Genomic DNA, 18,812 nt, shown 5'->3' with positions numbered 1-18,812 from the left:
TGAGTAGGTAGGGGCCAAGGATGCTGCTTAGCACCCCACAGAGTGCCCAGGACGGCCCCACAGAGTGACCCAGCCCTGATGTCCACAGTGCTATAGAGAAAGGAGGCTCTCTCGATGTCTGGGAGATGCTTGGTGACATCAGTCGAGTAATGAGTTCCTCTGCACACAGGACACAGAGCCACCACTCCCCACATGCATCTTTGATACACACCCATCCCTCATCCTCAGCCCTAGATTTACTATGTTTTGCCATGTATAATGCACTCCGTGTATAATGTGCACCCACATTTTTGGCCCAAACTTTCAGGGAAAAAAATCTTTCATTTTACTTTCTTTCTTTTGTTTGTTTTTTCCCTGTTTTAATTGTTTAATTCAATTATTTATTTATTTGTATTTAGAAACAAAACTGGTTATCGTATTCAGGGTATTATTTTGCATACGGACACTATTACTGCTTTCTAGAGTTATACTTTTAATGCATAAGCACAAATAAAATAATTAAAAACATTTATATAGATATGGAATTAGTACTACCTATGTATAATGTGCATCCTTACTTTTCCTTAAAAATTTTGGGCAAAAAAGTACACATTATACACAGCAAAAATACGGTACTGAGTTTACGGGCACTATTCCTCCCAACAGGTAACAGATTTAACTAAGACCAGAGCCCACAGAACAAGTGTCCAACTTCCTTGGATGGCAGCTGCCATTGAAAAAGCCAGAGAGGTCAAGAGCAGGACAGAGCAGCAACCACAAAAAGCTGAAGAGTTCTCATAAAGAGCAGTGACAATGACTAGAAACATCAGAAAGGGCTGATCTGATGAGTCAGAAACCCGGGAGAAACGAGCTCCAGGACATCACAGAGGACTAACTGCACACACAGGATGGGGGAGGTGGCAAGGAATATGAGGGGGCCAGTAGGCTCATAGGGGACAGAGGCCCTCCAGGCCCTCTGGCCCTGAGCCCACCTTGCAGATGGGAGGATGACTCAGCAGCAGGTTCCAGGCTCTGGCTCCCACTTTCTGAGGCCACAGAGAGAAGACACGGCATCATTAACTACTCTGCACTTCACTTCCTGTGCTCCAGCTTTCACATCACCCCTTCAGTCCAACTGCAGTGACCACTCGTAGCCTCCGACCACCCCCAGGACACGTTCTCCTACAAGAATGAGCGGAGTCCTGGCTGGTGTGGCTCAGTGGATTGAGCACCAGCCCGCAAACCAAAAAGTTGCCAGTTCCACTGCCAGTCAGGGCACATGCCTGGGTTACAGGCCAGGTCCCCAGCTGGGGGTGTGTGAGAGGCCACCAATTGACGTTTCTCTCTTGCACATTGATGTTTCTCTCCTTCTCCCTCCCTTCCTCTCTCTCTAAAATTAAAAAAATAAAATCTTTTAAAAAAAAAGAATGAGCAGATGCTGAGGATGCAGGAGCTCAGAGCACCTGGGCTACCTCTGCACCCTGGCCCCAGACAGGACTCCACCCTGAAAGACTGAGCTCAGTGCCACGGGATGGCCCTGCTGTCCCTTGCTTAGAAGAAAACAGTCCCGCTGCTCGCCTGACCCCGAGGTCACACTGGTCCCCCGAGGGACACCATCAAACTGGCCCCACTGCCCTCTGCCAGACTCTGACATCCTTCCAGTGTTTTCTAAGCGGACTGAACATGAAGGGAAGAAAATCAAATACACGCCACAAGTGTCTTGCAGCAAAAGCGTCTCTAAAACCTCTACTGCCATAGGACACGCACACAGTGGTCAACCCCTTTTTAAAGGTGTGCTTCATCGACTACATGACCGACAGGCAAGGGCCAGAGCCCCTACAAACCCTCACCCCAGGGTCAAAGAGGACTTTGTCACAGGGTCCTCAGCTTGGTGCCCTGGGTGAGGAGAGCGCAATGCCCTTGTTTTTACAATACCGGGTAATAATTATCAGATTGGGAGGAGGGTGAGAGGTGAGAGGACAGAATCTGGGGCTGACAGACGTGAGAAATGCTGACCTGTGGACCAAGAAGGACTCCAAACACAAAAGTGAGACTAAGTGTGGAATGCCTGGGTGCTGAGCCCTCTGTGGGGGCTCCCAGCCTCCTCTGGGCTCTGTTCTTCGTCAAGAGCGAGATACCTAAGCCCACAGACAGCCACCACCCTTTGGTGGTGCCAATTTCAAGCCTGCCAGGATCTAAAACAGCCACGAGTCTGGAATGTCATCTTTCTTTCTCAAAGGAAAACAAAAAAATTCCAAGCGGGCATTCCAGAGCTGGCCTCACCCTTCTCCACCCACAGGACTCTCCTCTGAGATCAGGATGTGCCTGCAGGAAACTGCTGGATCAGGCCAAGAGGCCGGGCACACAGTTACGGGGGCTACTCGGGGCCCAGAGCTCCACAGGCCAGTTTAGCAGGGGCTCTTGGTAGGAAGGCTGGCTGCTGGAGTCACCTGCTATAAAAACAGTGACTACTCACTCTGGGTGATTTCACACAGACCAAATTCCGTTGCCACAATGTGGCATTCTCAATTCTGTCCTCACTCTGAGAGCCACTGCCAATATCTGATAAAAATTTCCTACCAAAATAGCTCCACAGAGACTACAGTCAACTCTGAAAGGAAATTTCAGATCAGCTTGCACTATCAAAGAACTGATTACAGGCTGTGTCCCCACTGTGTGCTCAGGCAGCAGAGAAGCAGGTCCCACAGAAGTCTGCTTACCTTTTGGTGTCGTAGTCAATTAGGACATAATTCTCCATAGCAAGCTTGAGGTCTGGGATTTCCTCACAGACCCATCTGAAATCCAAAAGCAGAAGCAACAATGAAGATGATTATTAAGGCTTGACATTGCATTCTCAACTTTCTTAACACTGTTTACTTCCAACTATAAAAAGAAAACATCCTCATTACTCAACTCACAGTGTGAAAGAAAAGGGAGGCACTGCTTGAAAATAAATGCTGTCAAGTTTACAATGAGGTTGTAAATTATGCAAATTTTATGTAGCTTCAAGTTCGAGCAATGTTGGCTTGGGTGCTGTGTGGATTTACATGTTACAGGATGGAGGAAACCAATCAGCTCAAACCAGACAGCTTGAAAAGCAATGTACTAACTAGAAATGAAAAGAGAACTATTACTGAAGAATGAACTATCCCATGACTACGGGGCTTCTTCACAGACACACTGCCAGAGAAAAGGGGATGACGGGGAAACCTACAGATTAAAAGAGAAAAATATATCAGCCAATCCCAAGACATAAATAATAACCCTTATTGGATCCTAATATAAATCTTTAAAAATGTCATAAAAGTAGAGTCATCAATACAGATTATACAGAGAATAAAAGGAAAATCACGTATATGATGAAAAATGTCATGCCACTAAATTCAACAATTTAGATGAACAAATTCCTTGAAAGACAAATTATCAAAACTGTGAACAAACACAAAAACCCTTCAAAAAATTAAGTCAAATGAATTCAGCAACACACCTTGATGAAGTGGGGTTCATCCCAGGAGCGAAGAGTTGTTTAACACTAAAATTAATCACTGCAATTCACCTCATTAATAGAATAAAGGAGAAAAAATACTACAGTCATCTCAACAGACGCAGAAAGTGCACATGACAAAACTGAATCCCAACTCGTGATGAAAGTCTCAGGAAACTAGAAACGGGGAAAGCCGTCCTCAACCCAATATAGGGCACGGGGTCAGGTACGAGGCTGGTGTCTCTGGGCAAGAAACCCACCCTTGGCTCCACCTTGCCTGCTGGCTTCATTCTGGGCTCTGCCTGGGACGGGGGGTGGAGTAGGGGCACAAGGAGACCAGAGAAGAAAGAAGGAACAACTCTCTCTGTCCCTGGGTCCCTGTGTCATCTAGTAGGACTTCCTCACCCAGCATGAAGCATTACTTCTCCTAACAGCTGCTGATCCAGCTAGCAGATTTCTTCATCATGACCTCTACTCCAATCCCCCTGAAACACACACACAGACCACACTCCCACCTCAGAGATCTGGGTACCCTCCCTTTAAGACCCATTGCAAGCTCACAGTCACCAGGGCCAGCTGGGCTGTTCATGTGTCACCTCCCAAGTGATCCCCACACCCGAGGGCCCCCCAGTCACTGTCTCTGGGCTGCACTAGCGCTCTCTCCTCCTCTGTATGCAGAGCAAGCCCCCTTTGTCCCACTAAGCTCCTCCTGTTGAGGAACCCTCTGGTCAGCAGCACACGTGGCTTTCAGGCAGGAGACCATGAGCCCTGCAGTGACCAAAAACTAGGTGCACGTCTCAGACTCCCGGAGAGTGGGGACAGGTGACGATGCCTGCGAACCCCACTTCCCTTCAACACTGTACTGGACAGACAGAGGTCCTGGCGAGTGCCACAAGGCAAGGGAAACAAATGGACAGTCTTTACTGGAAACGAAGACACAAAATTGTCTCTATTCACAGACGGATGATTCACTGTGTAGTCTAGCCTACGGAATTTACAAAGAAGCTTCTGGAATTCTGAATGTGAATTCAGCTAGGGTGCTGGACACAAGGTCAACACGCAAAAATGAGCTATATTTATATATACCAGCATCAGAGACTTAAAAAAAAACCTTTAAATGTACTTAAAATAGCATTAAAACATAAATACTTACAGGTCATTTTAATGAAAGATTTGCAAGAACACCATTGAAAACTATTAAACATTGCTCAGAAAAGTTAAAGACAATGTAAACAAACAATGTCATGGGATCCAAGACTCAATATTGTTAACCCTCCTCCTCAAACTAAACTCCACCTCAAAGTAATCCCTATAAAAGCCCACAGGCTTTTTTGGAGAAAGATACAAGTAATTAATTTTAGTGTCTGATTCTAAAATTGACATACAAAGGCAGAGAATCTGGAACAGTCAAATAATCTTTAAAAATAACAGCGCTGTAGCAAGACTTACACCACCTTCTTCTGGGACTCACTACCAACGTGCCGTAACCGGGAGTGCGTGGTACTGGCTGGAGGCAAACAGCAGTGACACTGAATGCAGAATCCAGAGACAAACACATAAACGACACAATTTTGACAAAGGCGCCGAGGCAACTTGATGGGGAAAAGAGAATCTTTTCAACAACCAAGGCTGGAACCACCAAGTATCAGATGGAAAAAAAGATGAATCTTCACGCCCGTAATCACAAACCCCATTTGACATAAACCAGAATTAATTCACAACTGATTTTAAGCCTGAACGTAAAAGCTAAAACCACAGAGCTTCTTGAAGAAAATGAAAGACAGCATCTTTGAGACTCAGGAGGCAAAGATTTCCTGGATGCGACCCAGACAACTAACCATCAAAGAATGAACTTAGTTAAAAGCTCCCACTCACCGAGGTGCCATTAAAACCGCAGTCAACTACAATACACATCATGCAGCAACCAGGCACTTGCTGCCAGAATATGTCAAGAATTCTTACAACTTACGGCGAGACAAACAGCTCACTCTCAAGAAACAACAAAACCTGATCTACAAGAGAAGAGAGCAGAGCTTCCTGGAGGAGTGGCTGATTCTAGGGGTGCAATGTGGGAAACTCAGGAGGACTCTGGAGAATCCTGTGGTTCCAGAAAGTGAGGCTGTGCTCAGAACGTGCTGCGGCAAGTTGGAGGGACATGGGACAAACTGGAAGAGCCCCAGGGGGTGGCCAAAGTTGAAAACAACCAAAGCACATCCATCATTCGATGGATGGGAGAATAGGATGAAGGAACTATGGTCCCTCCTACAATGGCACACTCTTTAGCAGTAAAAAGGAAAACCTACTGTACATACAACGGATAATCTCAAAATCATGTGCTCAGTACGTGCTGTATGATTCCATGTAGGTAAAATTTTAGAAAATGCAAAGTAACCCACAGTGCCAGGAAGCAGATCAGGGTTGCCAGGGACAGGAGTGAAGTGGGAGATGGGTCACAGGGCACACAAGGAAATGTGCGGGATGGAGATGTCTGCTGCTGTGACTGCTCTGCATGGCCATGTGCATAGCCATCCCATGCAGACCGCACACTTCACGTGTGCGCAGTTTCTGTGCCTCGGCTGTATCTCAGTTGCATTTCTAAAACTAGTAATATGGGAAAGAGCACCCTTGACTACTGTGTATGTTGGCAATTCTTCATTATGAAAAGCAAAGAGGACAGAACAAATTGAGGCAACCTCAGTGAATGAAGAGAACTCATCTGTGGGGACAAAGCAGGAAGAAGCTGTTCCTAGACCCAGGACATAAGGCTTAGGACTGGAGGGCAGTAGCCACTGCCAGCCTGGGAGAGGACCAGGCCAACTGGAGGTTCCAAACAAAAGGCTGGCTCCACAGCTTCCAACTGGCCTCACACCCCACACTGCAGGACGAGGAGACACCCCACTTAGCAGAGAAAAGCCCAATGGAGAGGCCGACTGCCATGGAGCACCCCTAGATCCACATCAATCATTTCACTCAGTTCTCAAAACAACCTGGCAAGGTGGCTCTACTCAGCCCCAAGAGCAAACCAAATCAGCTGGGGAAGCTACAGGGCCTATTACATCACCAGCTCCCAGGCGGCAGCGTGGGGACGCCCATCCTGACTCTTCCACATACACCACAGACTGGCCCTACCATGAGCTGCTGCAGGCTCATGTGGACATCATGGCGTGTGGCCAAGCTGGTGGCTACATGGCTAAGGGTGTTAAGGAACAACACAGCGAGGGGCCGGGAAACACACGTGCGGGTGCAGGTATACTGAGGGAACTGACGAAGAACAGGGGTTTCTAAGCATGGCTTATACAAAGCAGAAAGCGTCACCCCTTGAGTTTGTGCCAGACCCTCCACGTAGCACCGGGAAAAGGCCCATTAGAGACAGTGTGGAGGGTACTGTCCTCCTGGTTCTGTCAAGGTCGCCACTGACACACCCTGTGCTCTTCCCTGCACTCTCACGGACTGGGCGCTTGGAGGGCTGCCAAGGATACTGTGGAGAAATCAGCCCATCAAGGGGCTATGGCTGAATCAGCACCAAATCAGACAGGGAGCAGACAGAGATAGACAGAAGAGAGAGTAAACCAAGGGGAAGAGGGATGGGGACTTTCCTTGTCCATCACCTTCCACAGGAAGCTGAAGCTCACAGAGGCACCGGGACCTGTCCAGGCCACACCCAGACAACCTGGACGCCTCTGACCAAGCTCTAACACCCACTTCTCAAGACGCTGACATGCAGCACAAGAGGGACCGGGCTGGCAGAAGGGAGGGGATGCCTGAAAAATAGGAATGAGCCCTGGCCCCAGGCCAGACGCACGCCTGCAGGTGCCACACTCACCGGATGGTCTCGATGATTTCATGAGCAGCATCATGGTGTTTGTCCTGAAAGATAAAGTGACAGGGTTAAGAGCTGACCGAGAAGTCCCTCTACCATCCACAGACGATGAGTTGGTCATCTCAGGGCCCAGGGACCACAGAAGGGGGACACTGCAGCCCTCGAGCTTACCCATCGCTGTATTTCCAAACCCACAGAGCTCCTAAGCCCCCCACCAAGACAGGACCGCCCAGAGAGCCCTGCCATAGCACTGAGGTGCTGTCCTGGGATCCCTGCCCACCTGGGGCATGATGGCCTAGGGAAGGGACTGTTCCTACAGTGCTCTTTCCCCAGCAGGCAGGGGAGAAGAGACAGAGTCTATGTCCCCCACCTGCAGAGCACACTGGCACTCCTCATGGGTGGTCCTATGGCTTGGGTGCCACAGACCTGTCTTTGAGTTACTGAACCTCCCGGGCCTCCATTTCCCCATCTATAAAATGGGAAATGCTAGTGACAACCAGCATGAGAGCACGTGTGGCCGTCCTCCCACCTGAATGAACACACCTCCCACCACTTCCACTGCTGGCCAGGACTGTGTCAACTGTGTGTGGGGTTCCTCATGGCTTCTTCCTCAAAAGGAAGCTCAGGGGTCGCACCAGGCCTTTCACTAGGGAGTGGACAGCAAGCTAACCCCAAACCTCGCTGAAACCAGGATCAGGAAGCACCAAGTGGCCCGCCTCTGTCTCTGTCCTTCTCTCACATAAGCACCATGCCTTCCACAGCGTGGTGAGGGTTAGTAGAGCGGTGAGCACGAGTGGGTCAGCAAAGGGGATAGGCTCAAGAAAATGGGTTTGGAGAAAGAGGCCTGCCAATAGCTGCTCTGTGACAATAATGATGCCTCTTAGCCCAGACCACCATTTCCACCACTTTACAATAGGAGGACAGTGACCACAGACAGAGTATGTCACATGTTTCAGCATTCAATAATAGAATCAAAACAGCTTTTTACACACCCATGAGTCCTAAGCATCATTTTCTAAATAATAGCTCTATTGAGATATAATTCAGATAGAATAGAGCTCACCTGTTCAAGTACACAGTTCAGTGGTTCTTGGTACGTTCAGTGTTGTGCAACCACTGCACTAATTCCAGAATATTCCATCACCCCAAAAGGAAGCTCCATTCCCATGAGCATTCATTCTCCAGCCCCCTCCCAGCCCCTGACAACCACTAACCCACTTCCCATCTCCATGGATTTGCCTTTTCCATTTCACATAAACGGGACCATATCTACGCGGTCTTTTGTGCAATGCCTCATTTTTAAAGGTCAAGGAAAAATCATCCTTCTAGGGTTCAAAATAATGTCCTCCCACTTACTAAGAATCAGGCAACAAATACTACTGAACTGCTATCATTTAGAGAAGGTGGGGGCAAGATGAGAATATATGAGGTCTGTCCAAAAAAAGTCCAGCCATTGTTAACATAATGAGAACAGTTTGCACAACATCGAAGTAACCTGGCAGCCAAGAAGAGCAGTCTGGGATACACATGTGCACTAGTCAATGGGGGGGGGGGCGTTTGGGGGGGGCGGGGTGGTAGACGCTGTTGAGTGAGCATGTGCACTGTGTGGCATCACATTCAAAATGACTGAGCAAGTCCAGCAACAAATCTGCATCAAATTTTGCATTAAGTTTGAACATGCCTATGCAGAAACTATTTGGATGATTCAGAAGGCCACGGCTGTGGGCAACTGATGATGGGCAGCTTCATCACAACAATGCGCCCACTCATGCATCACGTCTTGTGCAGAGTTTTTTGACGAAACGGCAAATCACCCAGGTGACTCAGCCCTCCCAGATTTGGCGTCCTGCAACTTCTGCCTCTTCCCAAAACTAAAATCACCTTTGAAAGGGAAGAGATTTCAGATCATCGATGAGATTCAGGAAAATATAACAGGGCAGCTGATGGTGACTGGGAGAACTGTGTGAGGTCCCAAGGTGCCTACTTTGAGGGGGACTGAGGCGTCATTGTCCTATGTACAATGCTTTCTGTATCTTCTTCAATAAATGTCTGTTTTTCATATTACATGGCTAGATACCTTCTGGACATACCACATATATCTACAGAGAAACGCATACGTGTGCAACACAGCAGCATGATTCACAATCGTCAACAGTACAACACAGCTGGCAGCCATCACCAGGCCACAGCTCTCACTGAATTAACTATCTTGGTCCAAACACACACGCCTGCAAAGGCACAAGGGTCTGGAATGTGGTCTCTGTGATGGAATGACTGGTGCCTTCTCAGCTTTAAAACCAAAACAAAAGGAGAGAAAAGTTGACAACTGCACTCTCTGAGGTCTCAGAGTGATCCTTTTAGGGCCAGGCCAGTTTCCACCCACAGTACTGAGAGGTGTAACTTTAGAAGCCCTGGTCACTATCAATGATTCAGAAACTCTCGTGACCTCTTGGTCATGGCCTCTTCTTACTTCTCCACGGGCTTCGGGAGGAGAAAGACGTCAGATGCCAACCAGGAAAGGTCAGAGTGACAACTGCCCCAAGGAATCCCTGGACTGATAGCTCGGCCCTCATCTCTGTATGCAGGGACACCCCCTCGTACTCTCTCCTGCAGCACAGGAGCCCTGGACCCTGGCTGAAGGCCCAGCCATTGTCTCGTTATGCAAGCACACCTCCTCATACTGCCCCCTGCATTTCAGGAGCCCCGAATGCTGATCTGACAGCGCAGCCCTCCCCTCATTACGCAGGGACACCCCCACACTGCCTCCTTCACTGCCCACATCCCCAAACCCAGCGTGGCCCATGGCAGGAAGTTCCGTTTGACTGACCTACACTCTTCTCGCTCCTCGTACCAGAGCATTCAAGAGAAGTAGCTGAGAGAGGTTCTGCCCATAAAAATTTGGCTGGCAGAACACTGACAGCTGGGAAAGCTGAGTGGTGGGTACCCACGGTTAACCAAGTCTCCACTTTGGGGAGCATGTGGAAAGGTTCACAATGAATGCAACTGTTCCATTTTAAACTGCGTACTGCATGAGAGGCAGTCATCACGCCCTGAGATGACACCAAACTGTTCCTTATGGTACCACCCACCTCCCCTACCTCCCCAACTCATGTGTGAGGTCTGTGGCTTATTCTCCCAGACACTAACCCTTGTGTGCTCAGGGACTATATGGAGGGGGTGCACACAGAAGGAGGGAGGGTAAGTGTAGGGAACCCAGCTGTCACTTGCAGCAGGTGCTCAGCTTCTTCCTTCACCAGGATAAATTTGAGAACAGCACCCACAATAAGAACTCAAGGTCCAGCTGCAGGTGGGGACGTGGCTCCAGCTCTGTCACCAGCTGTTCCCCCATCTCCCTCTGAGGAGGCCAAAAGGGTCTCTCAGATCCCCCTGCAAGGGCACGTGTCCACCATTCTAAGCACTTACTCCCTGTTCATTCCAAGTCTACACGACTTCTAGAGTCTGTGTGCCCAGAGTGTACAAGGCTAGAGGCAGGGACAAGAGCTCAATGAAGGAGCATGTATACTAGGGGCTCAAGGTGGGCACAACAGATGCACTGCCGCACTGGGTCCATCACCACCTCCACTCTCCTCACTCCCGTTAGCAACAGGAAAATGATATGCGGGGAGTACCTTTGGCCCCGCAGATCACTTACAGACGGAGGGCAGGACCCCTTGGTCCTCTGAAGCAGGGCTCTCACATGGTAACCAGAATCAAAAACCTGTGTAGAGCTTGTGAGAGAGATGCCTGTGACCCACCCCACCAAGTGTTGGATTCAGTAGGTCTAGGGGCCTGGAACCTACATTCCTAACAAGTTCCCAGGGACTCCCTCTGATGGAACAAGTGCTTACACTGGCAGGTGAGAAGTGTTCTCCCTTCTCTCCTTGGGGAACTAAGAATAACTGTTTGGACATACTGCCAAGACAATCAGGCAAACTACTCTTGCAGGCAGAAGGGAGTGTCCTGCAGTGAGAGCACCCGCTTCCTGATCTCTCAGAATACTGCCTTCTCTTCCGGTGGCTCCGCAACCCTGGAGCCCTAGGGGAGGAGTGCCAGGCCACTTGCATCACACACAGTCCCTGAAGCCAAAGCAAGACAAACAAAATGGTTTCTGGTATAGGCCGTGTGGACTCAGGAAAGGCCACGGCTAGCTGGCCCACGAGCAGCCACTGTATAAGAGGTTCCCTCATGGGCACTACATGGACACAGCAGGATCAGCTGGGGGACAGAGGGGCAGATGGGTACTGTGGATGAACATAGGGGTCACAGTGCACAGGAAATATGATGTATGAACAGAGTTTCAATACATGAAGGACGAAGGGAAGAGATGGGATGTTTTAATAGCAGGGTTGTGACGAGCAGATACCGAGCTGGAAGAGCGGAGGAATGAGGTGGGATGTGGTGCACTCACACCCTGTCAATAGGTGTCCTGAAAACTCTTAGTCAGTCCCGGAGGAAAACCAGAGGGTGTGGCCAAGGCAGAGGAGGGGAGTTGCCAGGCCCTGCAGGTGCCTATCCCATACTGGCTCTTGTCTTCACTACCACACTCCATGCTTCCGAGTGTTTGGGTACCACCCCAAGCAGGGTAGCAGGTTCACAGGTTAGGCTAAGTGCCTTAATTAGGCTGGACGCCCTCTGCTGTTCAGGTGGGAGCAACAGTAATTAGTTTATGGTTTCTTTCTTTTCTTTTCTTTTCTTTTTTTTTTTTAAGATTTCCTTTATTTTATTCTTAGAGGGTAAGAGAGGGAGAAAGAAGGAGAGAAACATCAATGTGTGGCTTACTCTCATGTGACCCCTACTGGGGACCTGGCCCACAACCTAGGCATGAGCCATGACTGGGAATCGAACCAGTGACCCTGTGGTTTGCAGGCTGGCACTTAATCCACTGAGCCACACCAGCCAGGGCTTATGGTTTATTCTTCATATGGTCGATTCAAGTATTGATCATGATAGCACGCACCTTAACTAGTTCCAAATAAGCAGGACCTCCAAAAGAGAGACCACATGTCCAAACAAATTAAGAGCAAAAAAAATAACTGGCAAATCACCAGCGCAGAGGAGGGATGGGCAGAGAACAGGTACTGATGGGACGTAGGGCAGGCAGTTAGAGATTAGGTGTGTGGGATGAGAAACCTGGCTGCTGTGGCACCGGGCCAAAGATGGAGGGTCAGATGGGCCGAGGGTGGTCAGATTTGTGGGATGCAAGACAAGAGGAAAATGTGGGTGCTTCATTCAAAAATGTTTAGCAAGTTCAAGTGGAAACCACAGAGCACCAACCAAGTCAGGCCCTCCTGCAGGGAGGTTTGTAGGCAGGACAGGCTGGAGTTTGAATCCAAGAGTGCTGCTCCTAGAAATGGGATCTTGGGCGGGTCACATGGCACCTGCGCGTCGCTCTCTCATCTGTACGCTAGACCTGGTGAGGACATGTCTGTGCTGGAAAGCCCTCCTGTTGTTCTGGTCCTGCTGCCAGACCGCTGCTTTCACGTACCCACCCAGGGAGAGATCTACCCTATAGCGATGATCTCCCAGGTTCACAGCACCATGTCTACAGAGCAATGAATACTATAGGACTCTGGGCTTGCTGTCTGGGCCCTCATTGTGGGGACAGCACAAGGAGAAAAGGAACGGCAAGTCAAGACGTCTCAATCAATTGCAGTGAACATATTCCCAGAGCTGCAAAAAAGTCAAGTTCACCCACTAATTGCTTTTGAGCTCACCAGTTTTAAGAACTGTGCTTATATGGACCTCAAGTAAGGTCACGTTACAAAAGCGAGCAGAAAGGGGAGGCTGACGCTGCTCTGTGGGGAGGAGGGTACTGAGTCAGTGCTGTCATGCACTGATCCAGCCCTAACCTGTGCTTACTCCTGCTGTCAGGGAATGTCTTCTGCTCAGACAGAAGACAGAACTGAGTCGGCAGCCAGTAGTGACTCAGCGGGACAGAGGGCTCATCTCCTACAGCCACCACCGTGGCATGTTGTCTCCTTGCAGGGCCACACTGCCCCAGTCACTGATGCTCAATGCCAGCTCTGGCCTGTACAAGCCAGGCGACAAACAAGGCTGGCCAGAGGGCAAAGCTGCATCTACACACACCCTGCCCACCACGTCAACAGCCCCACAACCACCAACTGCATGGGACAAGGAAGCCCCACCAAACACCACCCCAGCACCACTAGTTTTCACTACCCCACTCCCCACTGAGCAAGCAAGCAGCTAGGCCCCTGGACCTCACTCGGGTGGTGACACCACTGTGCACAGTCCCACAGCCCTGCGTGCCAAGCTCTTTGTTCAGGAGGAAGAAGCCTCCATGAGGAAGAGGGATCTGGAAGCATGCTATCCCTATGGCAGGCACGGGCCACCAATGAGGCACTTGATATAATAAACTGGCCTGGGCCAAGCTGTGCTCTAAGTGCAAAACACAGCAATCTCAAGAGTTAGAATACACGCCAAAAAAGTTGTTCACAACATTTTAATCACATAATGAAATGACAGGATTTTGGCCATACTCAGTTAAATATATTAAAAACTTTTCTCACATGCTTCTTTTCACTTGGCTACTAGATATGACATGTGGCTCATGTGCTAGTCCCACCAGTGGTGCCTCATTCTACCTCTGTAACTGACAGAGCATTTTCAGGTTTCACCCTGAACATGAGATCCACAGTGGACCCGGGTCCCTGCAGACCTGGAACCAGGCACGAGAGTCCTGAGCTCTGTGCGGTGTCTTTCACAGGTCAGGTCGGGAGAGGTATGGAAAGGGGACTTAGATCTCCACAGGAGGGCAAGTGCCACCTAGAGCCCCAGGGAGCAGAGCTAAGACTAAAGGCAGTTTGATGAGAAAACTTCAGTTGCTTTAATAAAAACTAGCCCATCCCTAAGAGTCCAAGGTGCCCAGCCTCCAAAGAAGCCCTCGACTGGATGATGGAGGTCTTCATGAAGTGGCTGTCATGAAGTGACACCAGTGGGATACTGGGACACGATCACCAAAATTTCACCCCTGGAACTTTTCTTGCCCTCATCAGAAAAAATGCTTTATTGCCACAGACCATTCCAGCCTGATGCCAAGAGCACGAGGGGAAGGGAGACAGCACAGGAACTGATGCCCCTCTGACTGGAAGAACCCACCCAGCAGGCCCTGCCACCAAGTGGCCGGCAGAGACTCAACTCTGAGATCCGAAAGCCAAGACACACTATCCCCCTTAGAACTCCAAATGTTTCTACCTCCAGCAAGCAGTCACTGTTAGCGCCATACCAGTTCACGTGGGATCACCCCCATCACCACCATGAGGGTCAAATGAATGCCTCCCAGGGCCTCAAGACCCCACAGCTTGGCCTGTCCTTATAGGGGTATATTACTCAGCCATGAAAAGGAATGAAGCACTGACACTCATTATGTGGAACATAAAACTGGAACATGATGCTCATTGAGAGAGGCCAATTCCATTTATATGAAATGTCCAGAATAGGAAGTCCGCAGAGACAGGAACTGGGTTACTGGTTGCTGGGGGCGGGACAGGTGAGTGGGAGTGGCTGCTGATAGGGACAGGATTTCTAGAATTAGATGAATATAATTACATGTTCTCTAGTTTTGTGAGATGTCACCATTGGGGAAAACTGGGTAAAGAGAACATGGGGTATCTATTATTTCTTATGGCTGCATGAGAATCCATGATTATCTCAAATAAAAAGTTTATTAAAAAATGGATGGAACTCCCAAAGGGAGACTGGGGAGTGGAGGGTCTCTTGTAGCTCCATTTGCTCCTCTCTAGGGAATGTTCAAATTTCCTGGGCCCCCTCTGGCTCCCTCTAGCACCTACCCATCAGGACCAGAGTGCGCAGTAGGCATTTGGATCTTAGGGACCAGAGTACAAAAACTAACAGTCACATGTGGAACACCAAACTTTCTGATCATCCCTTCCCCTCTGAAATCAGCTACTTCACCCACACAAAACCATGGGAGGGCTAATCTGCCTTTCACCCGATCTCGGCTTAGACAGGACTCACACAGGCAGAGGTCAGATCAGAAAATATCTTCTGAGTCACAGGATGGCTGGCTCACTTGGCCTGCCCACTCAGCCACTACTCACTGCCAGCTCAGAGGGCACTCATCAGAGAACTGTGGGCTCCCAGTAGGAAGCCGAGGGTGGGAACAGTCATGCTTAGGTTGCTCCCCTGGCCCACGGCCTTACTAAGTCACGCCACTCTTGCAAGCCTTCCTCTCGAAGATTCTTGCCCTGCCACCTGGCAACCCAAGATGCTATTTACTCCCTCCTGAGTTGGGTTTCCCACCCAAGGGACATCCTGCTTTAGAAATAATGCCACTGTGAACTGCAAGTGGGAATCAGAAACTCAGTCACTAAAGGAACAGAATGCACTGGGCCTCCCACTCATGTTTGTCAGTTGCTGACAAAAGTCAGTTTCCAAGGCTGGACACTTAAGTGTTGCCCGTGGTAGCTATTTGCACTTCCACCTACAGATGCCCCTTCCAGAAGAAGTCACCCCCAGGGGCACTATAACTCTGCTAACTTTTGTGTTTATACATGACCTACCTTCCTTTATCCATAAGTTTCATGAGAACAAGAACAGTGTCTACTGTCCTCTGTGCCCCCAGGAATGTTGCAAATTTTTAGGAGGTGCTAAGAAGAAATGAATCAGTGAACAAGTAAGCTCAGTCATTTCAAATGTGTGGTCACATGAGTAATCTGACCTTTCAAAAAGTGAAGCTTCTAAAGCAGTCCTTTTTCTTCATGTATTCATCATCAAGTCATCATAAAACATGAACTCTGTAAGTACTGCCCCCTCATTTCCTGTGAAAAGCAAAATTCCTCATTGGGGAAACGGACGGAAGGTTGACAGACATCACTGCAAAGCTATAGGGTTGTTTTGAGCCCTGGCAGCTGGCTGAGCATTTCACTGGGATGGTCTGGCAGTAGGACAGCCACACCAGGAAGGAGCCTATTGACATGAGGTGGCAGCGCACCAGGCCAGGGCAGCACATCCCCGCCCCCAGCCAAGTGAGGCTGGGGCCAGCAAGGGAAAGATGCTCTATAGCTCAGAATTCCCTGCCACTAGAAAGCTAGGCCCCAACCCAGGAGGCCTATGCACAAGGGTTACAAATCCCCATGGCCTCACTCCACCCTGAATAAAAGCAGGTGATATAACAACATAAGTATCTCTGGGCAAATTTTCACCTTACTATGAAATTCCTGGATGATGGGTCATGGTGGGTTTAACTCTTCCCATGCTCAAAAAACCCCAATTTGTAAGGCGCACAAATGTTGCTTAACGTACACTTGGCACAGTACACCCACCCCAGTCCTGCTCCTGAGTATTTCCCAAGAGAGGTGAAACTCAAGTTCACATAAAAACCTGAGCACAGATGGTTAGAGCGGCTTTATTTGTAATCCCCCCCAGACTGGAAATATGCCAAGTGTCCTGCCACTGGCAGCCTAATGGATCAATGGAAAATTGGGACAGGACAAGAAAAAGGAATTGCTTTTTCTATCTGCTTCAACATGGATGACTCTCAGATATGTTTTACAGAGTGGAAGTAGCCAGAATCAAAATGCTGCGTGCTTTGATCAATATTGAGTCCACTGATCTAACTTTCTGGAAAAGGCAAAACTGTAGGGATAGAGAAGAGGTCAGTGATTGCCAGGAGATGAGAGGGCAAAGGGCAGCAGAAGGGACACTGAAGAATGACGTGATTGTTCTGCAGCCTGGCTGCCATGGATCTGTCAAAACCCTTAGGAATGTACCCTTAAAAAAGTGATCTGTGCCACTAAAGATTAAAAAAATAATTAAATTTTAATTCACTGGGCAGCCACAGAGGCTGGTGAGAACAGCTGAGTTTTGAAGATTCTCCTCACTGTTTCCTGTCGCCTTTGCTGTCCCCCTGCCCTGCCCACTGCTCCAGCCGCCTGTGAGATGCACACAAGAGCTGCCCAACCAGAAAAGCCAGAGCCGGGCTCGACCTCGCCTCTCAGTGCGGGATGAGCAAAACTCCACAGCACCAGAGCGAGGCAGGCTGGAAACCACGAAATCCTCCCACGACACCAGCTCTCGGGCGGTCCCTGCGTCCAGACCCCGCCCCAGGCGCGTCGTTTCCAAAAACTGACACACACAGAGGGCTCGCGGGCTTCCCCACCGGGTCCCCTGGAGGCTCCGCCCCCGCCCGCAAGACCAGCGCGCGAAAGGACGCCCCAGGGCGCCTGCTGCGCTTTCCCTCTCAACGGCACAGTGCCCGGCCCGAGCGCGGACGCAGGGACACCGACACACACCACACCGCACCCAAAAGCGAGGGACCGAGGCGCCCATCCTGCGCCCTGCATTTCTAAAATCACCCAGGGGAAGGCTTTGTAAATTTCCGCTCAGCCTGTCATTTTCCAAGGGTCACTGGGGTTGGGGGGCAGAAGGCCTCATTTGCAAGGCTCAGGCCAGCCCACCCATTTAAGATTACTGGATAGAATGCCTCATTTTGGTACGGTCAGTCCTGCCCCTTAAGATTAGGAGGGCAAACTGTCTTAAAAAAAAAAAAAAAAAAAAAACTATGGAGAGAAAGAAAAGATGCCCTCAAAAATAAAAAATAAAGCTTAATGACAGCTCAAAGAATAAACTACCAAAAGAAAGACAGAAAGCCTGAATGTCAGAACATGAAACACGGGAAGGCAAGTTCGCCGACCGCCCTGACCCGGGTCCGGGGCGATGGGGGACCAGGAACCCAGCTCCGCACAGGCAACGGCAGCCGGGCTCGGGTGCCCCTCGGAGTCGCAGAGTCCCCGCTGCCCATCCTCTATGCAGGGGCTGGAAACGGCGGCGGAGACCTCCGCCAGGCAGGAAAGGGGGGTTCCCAGGAGTGTTTTTGGAATTGAGTCGTTCCGTTGCTCGGTGGGCCCCTAATACGCGCCGCGCAGGGCGGGGGTCCAGTAAAGGGGCGGAGGGAGGGAAGGAGAGGGCGGTACTCACGTAGACCGGCAGCGGCCACGGGTAGACGGCGGGCTCGGCCCCCACGGGCGACTTGAGCCTCAGCTCCAGCTTCTCCCCCATGTCGGCGCGCGCGGCAGTCGCACCATGCTAGTCGGGCGGTTGGGGGAGGGGCGGGGCGCCGCTGGCGGGGGCGGGGCAGGAGTGAAGGAGGGCGGGCGGGAGGCTGAGGGGAGGGGGCCTGGCCTGGGCCTCGGCCGCAGCCGCCGCCGCCGCCGCCGCGCTCCCGTCCGGGCCCCGGCTCCCTCTTTGTGGTCACAGGACCGGGGCCTCCAGCGCCGCCGCCATCTTGGGCCGGCGTGAGGCGAGCACAATGAGCCCGGGACAGGGCCGAACCACTCTACACGCGCGTGGGGGGGGGCCGGTGCGATGCGGTAGCGCGCGCCTGCTGCCCCGCCCGCCGCGCCGCATGCGCCTCCCCTGCCGTCCCGCCCCTTGGACTCTCCTGCACGAACGCACGCACGCGCGTCCTCGGCTGCCCTCGGCCACCCCAGCCAGCTGAAGCTGGCACCCGGGGAGACCCTGCGGGGTCCGAGATGGGGAGTTCGAGCC

At 50.5% G+C, this 18,812-nt stretch overlaps 1 protein-coding gene across 3 annotated transcripts in view; it reads right to left on the bottom strand.

Moving 5' to 3' along the window:
• Positions 1-18,544, bottom strand: part of DOT1L (DOT1 like histone lysine methyltransferase) — a 57,868-nt gene extending 39,324 nt beyond the window's left edge. The window contains exons 1-3 of one of the 3 annotated variants that reach the window (XM_053911879.2): positions 18,243-18,544; positions 7,287-7,330; positions 2,700-2,774 (exon numbers count right to left, since the gene is read on the bottom strand). In XM_053911879.2, the coding sequence (XP_053767854.1) occupies positions 2,700-2,774; positions 7,287-7,330; positions 18,243-18,323 (200 nt within the window). In that variant the 5' untranslated portion in view covers positions 18,324-18,544. The remainder of the gene's footprint in view (positions 1-2,699; positions 2,775-7,286; positions 7,331-18,242) is intronic. The other 2 variants (XM_045202748.3, XM_024568581.4) reach the window with 2 other exon arrangements.
• Positions 18,545-18,812: the final 268 nt, after the last annotated feature.

Source organism: Desmodus rotundus, chromosome 9, assembly GCF_022682495.2.
Source record: "Desmodus rotundus isolate HL8 chromosome 9, HLdesRot8A.1, whole genome shotgun sequence".
NCBI lineage: Eukaryota > Metazoa > Chordata > Mammalia > Chiroptera > Phyllostomidae > Desmodus > Desmodus rotundus.
The sequence above is the reverse complement of the archived record's forward strand: the minus strand, read 5'-3'. Positions and strand labels throughout refer to the sequence as shown.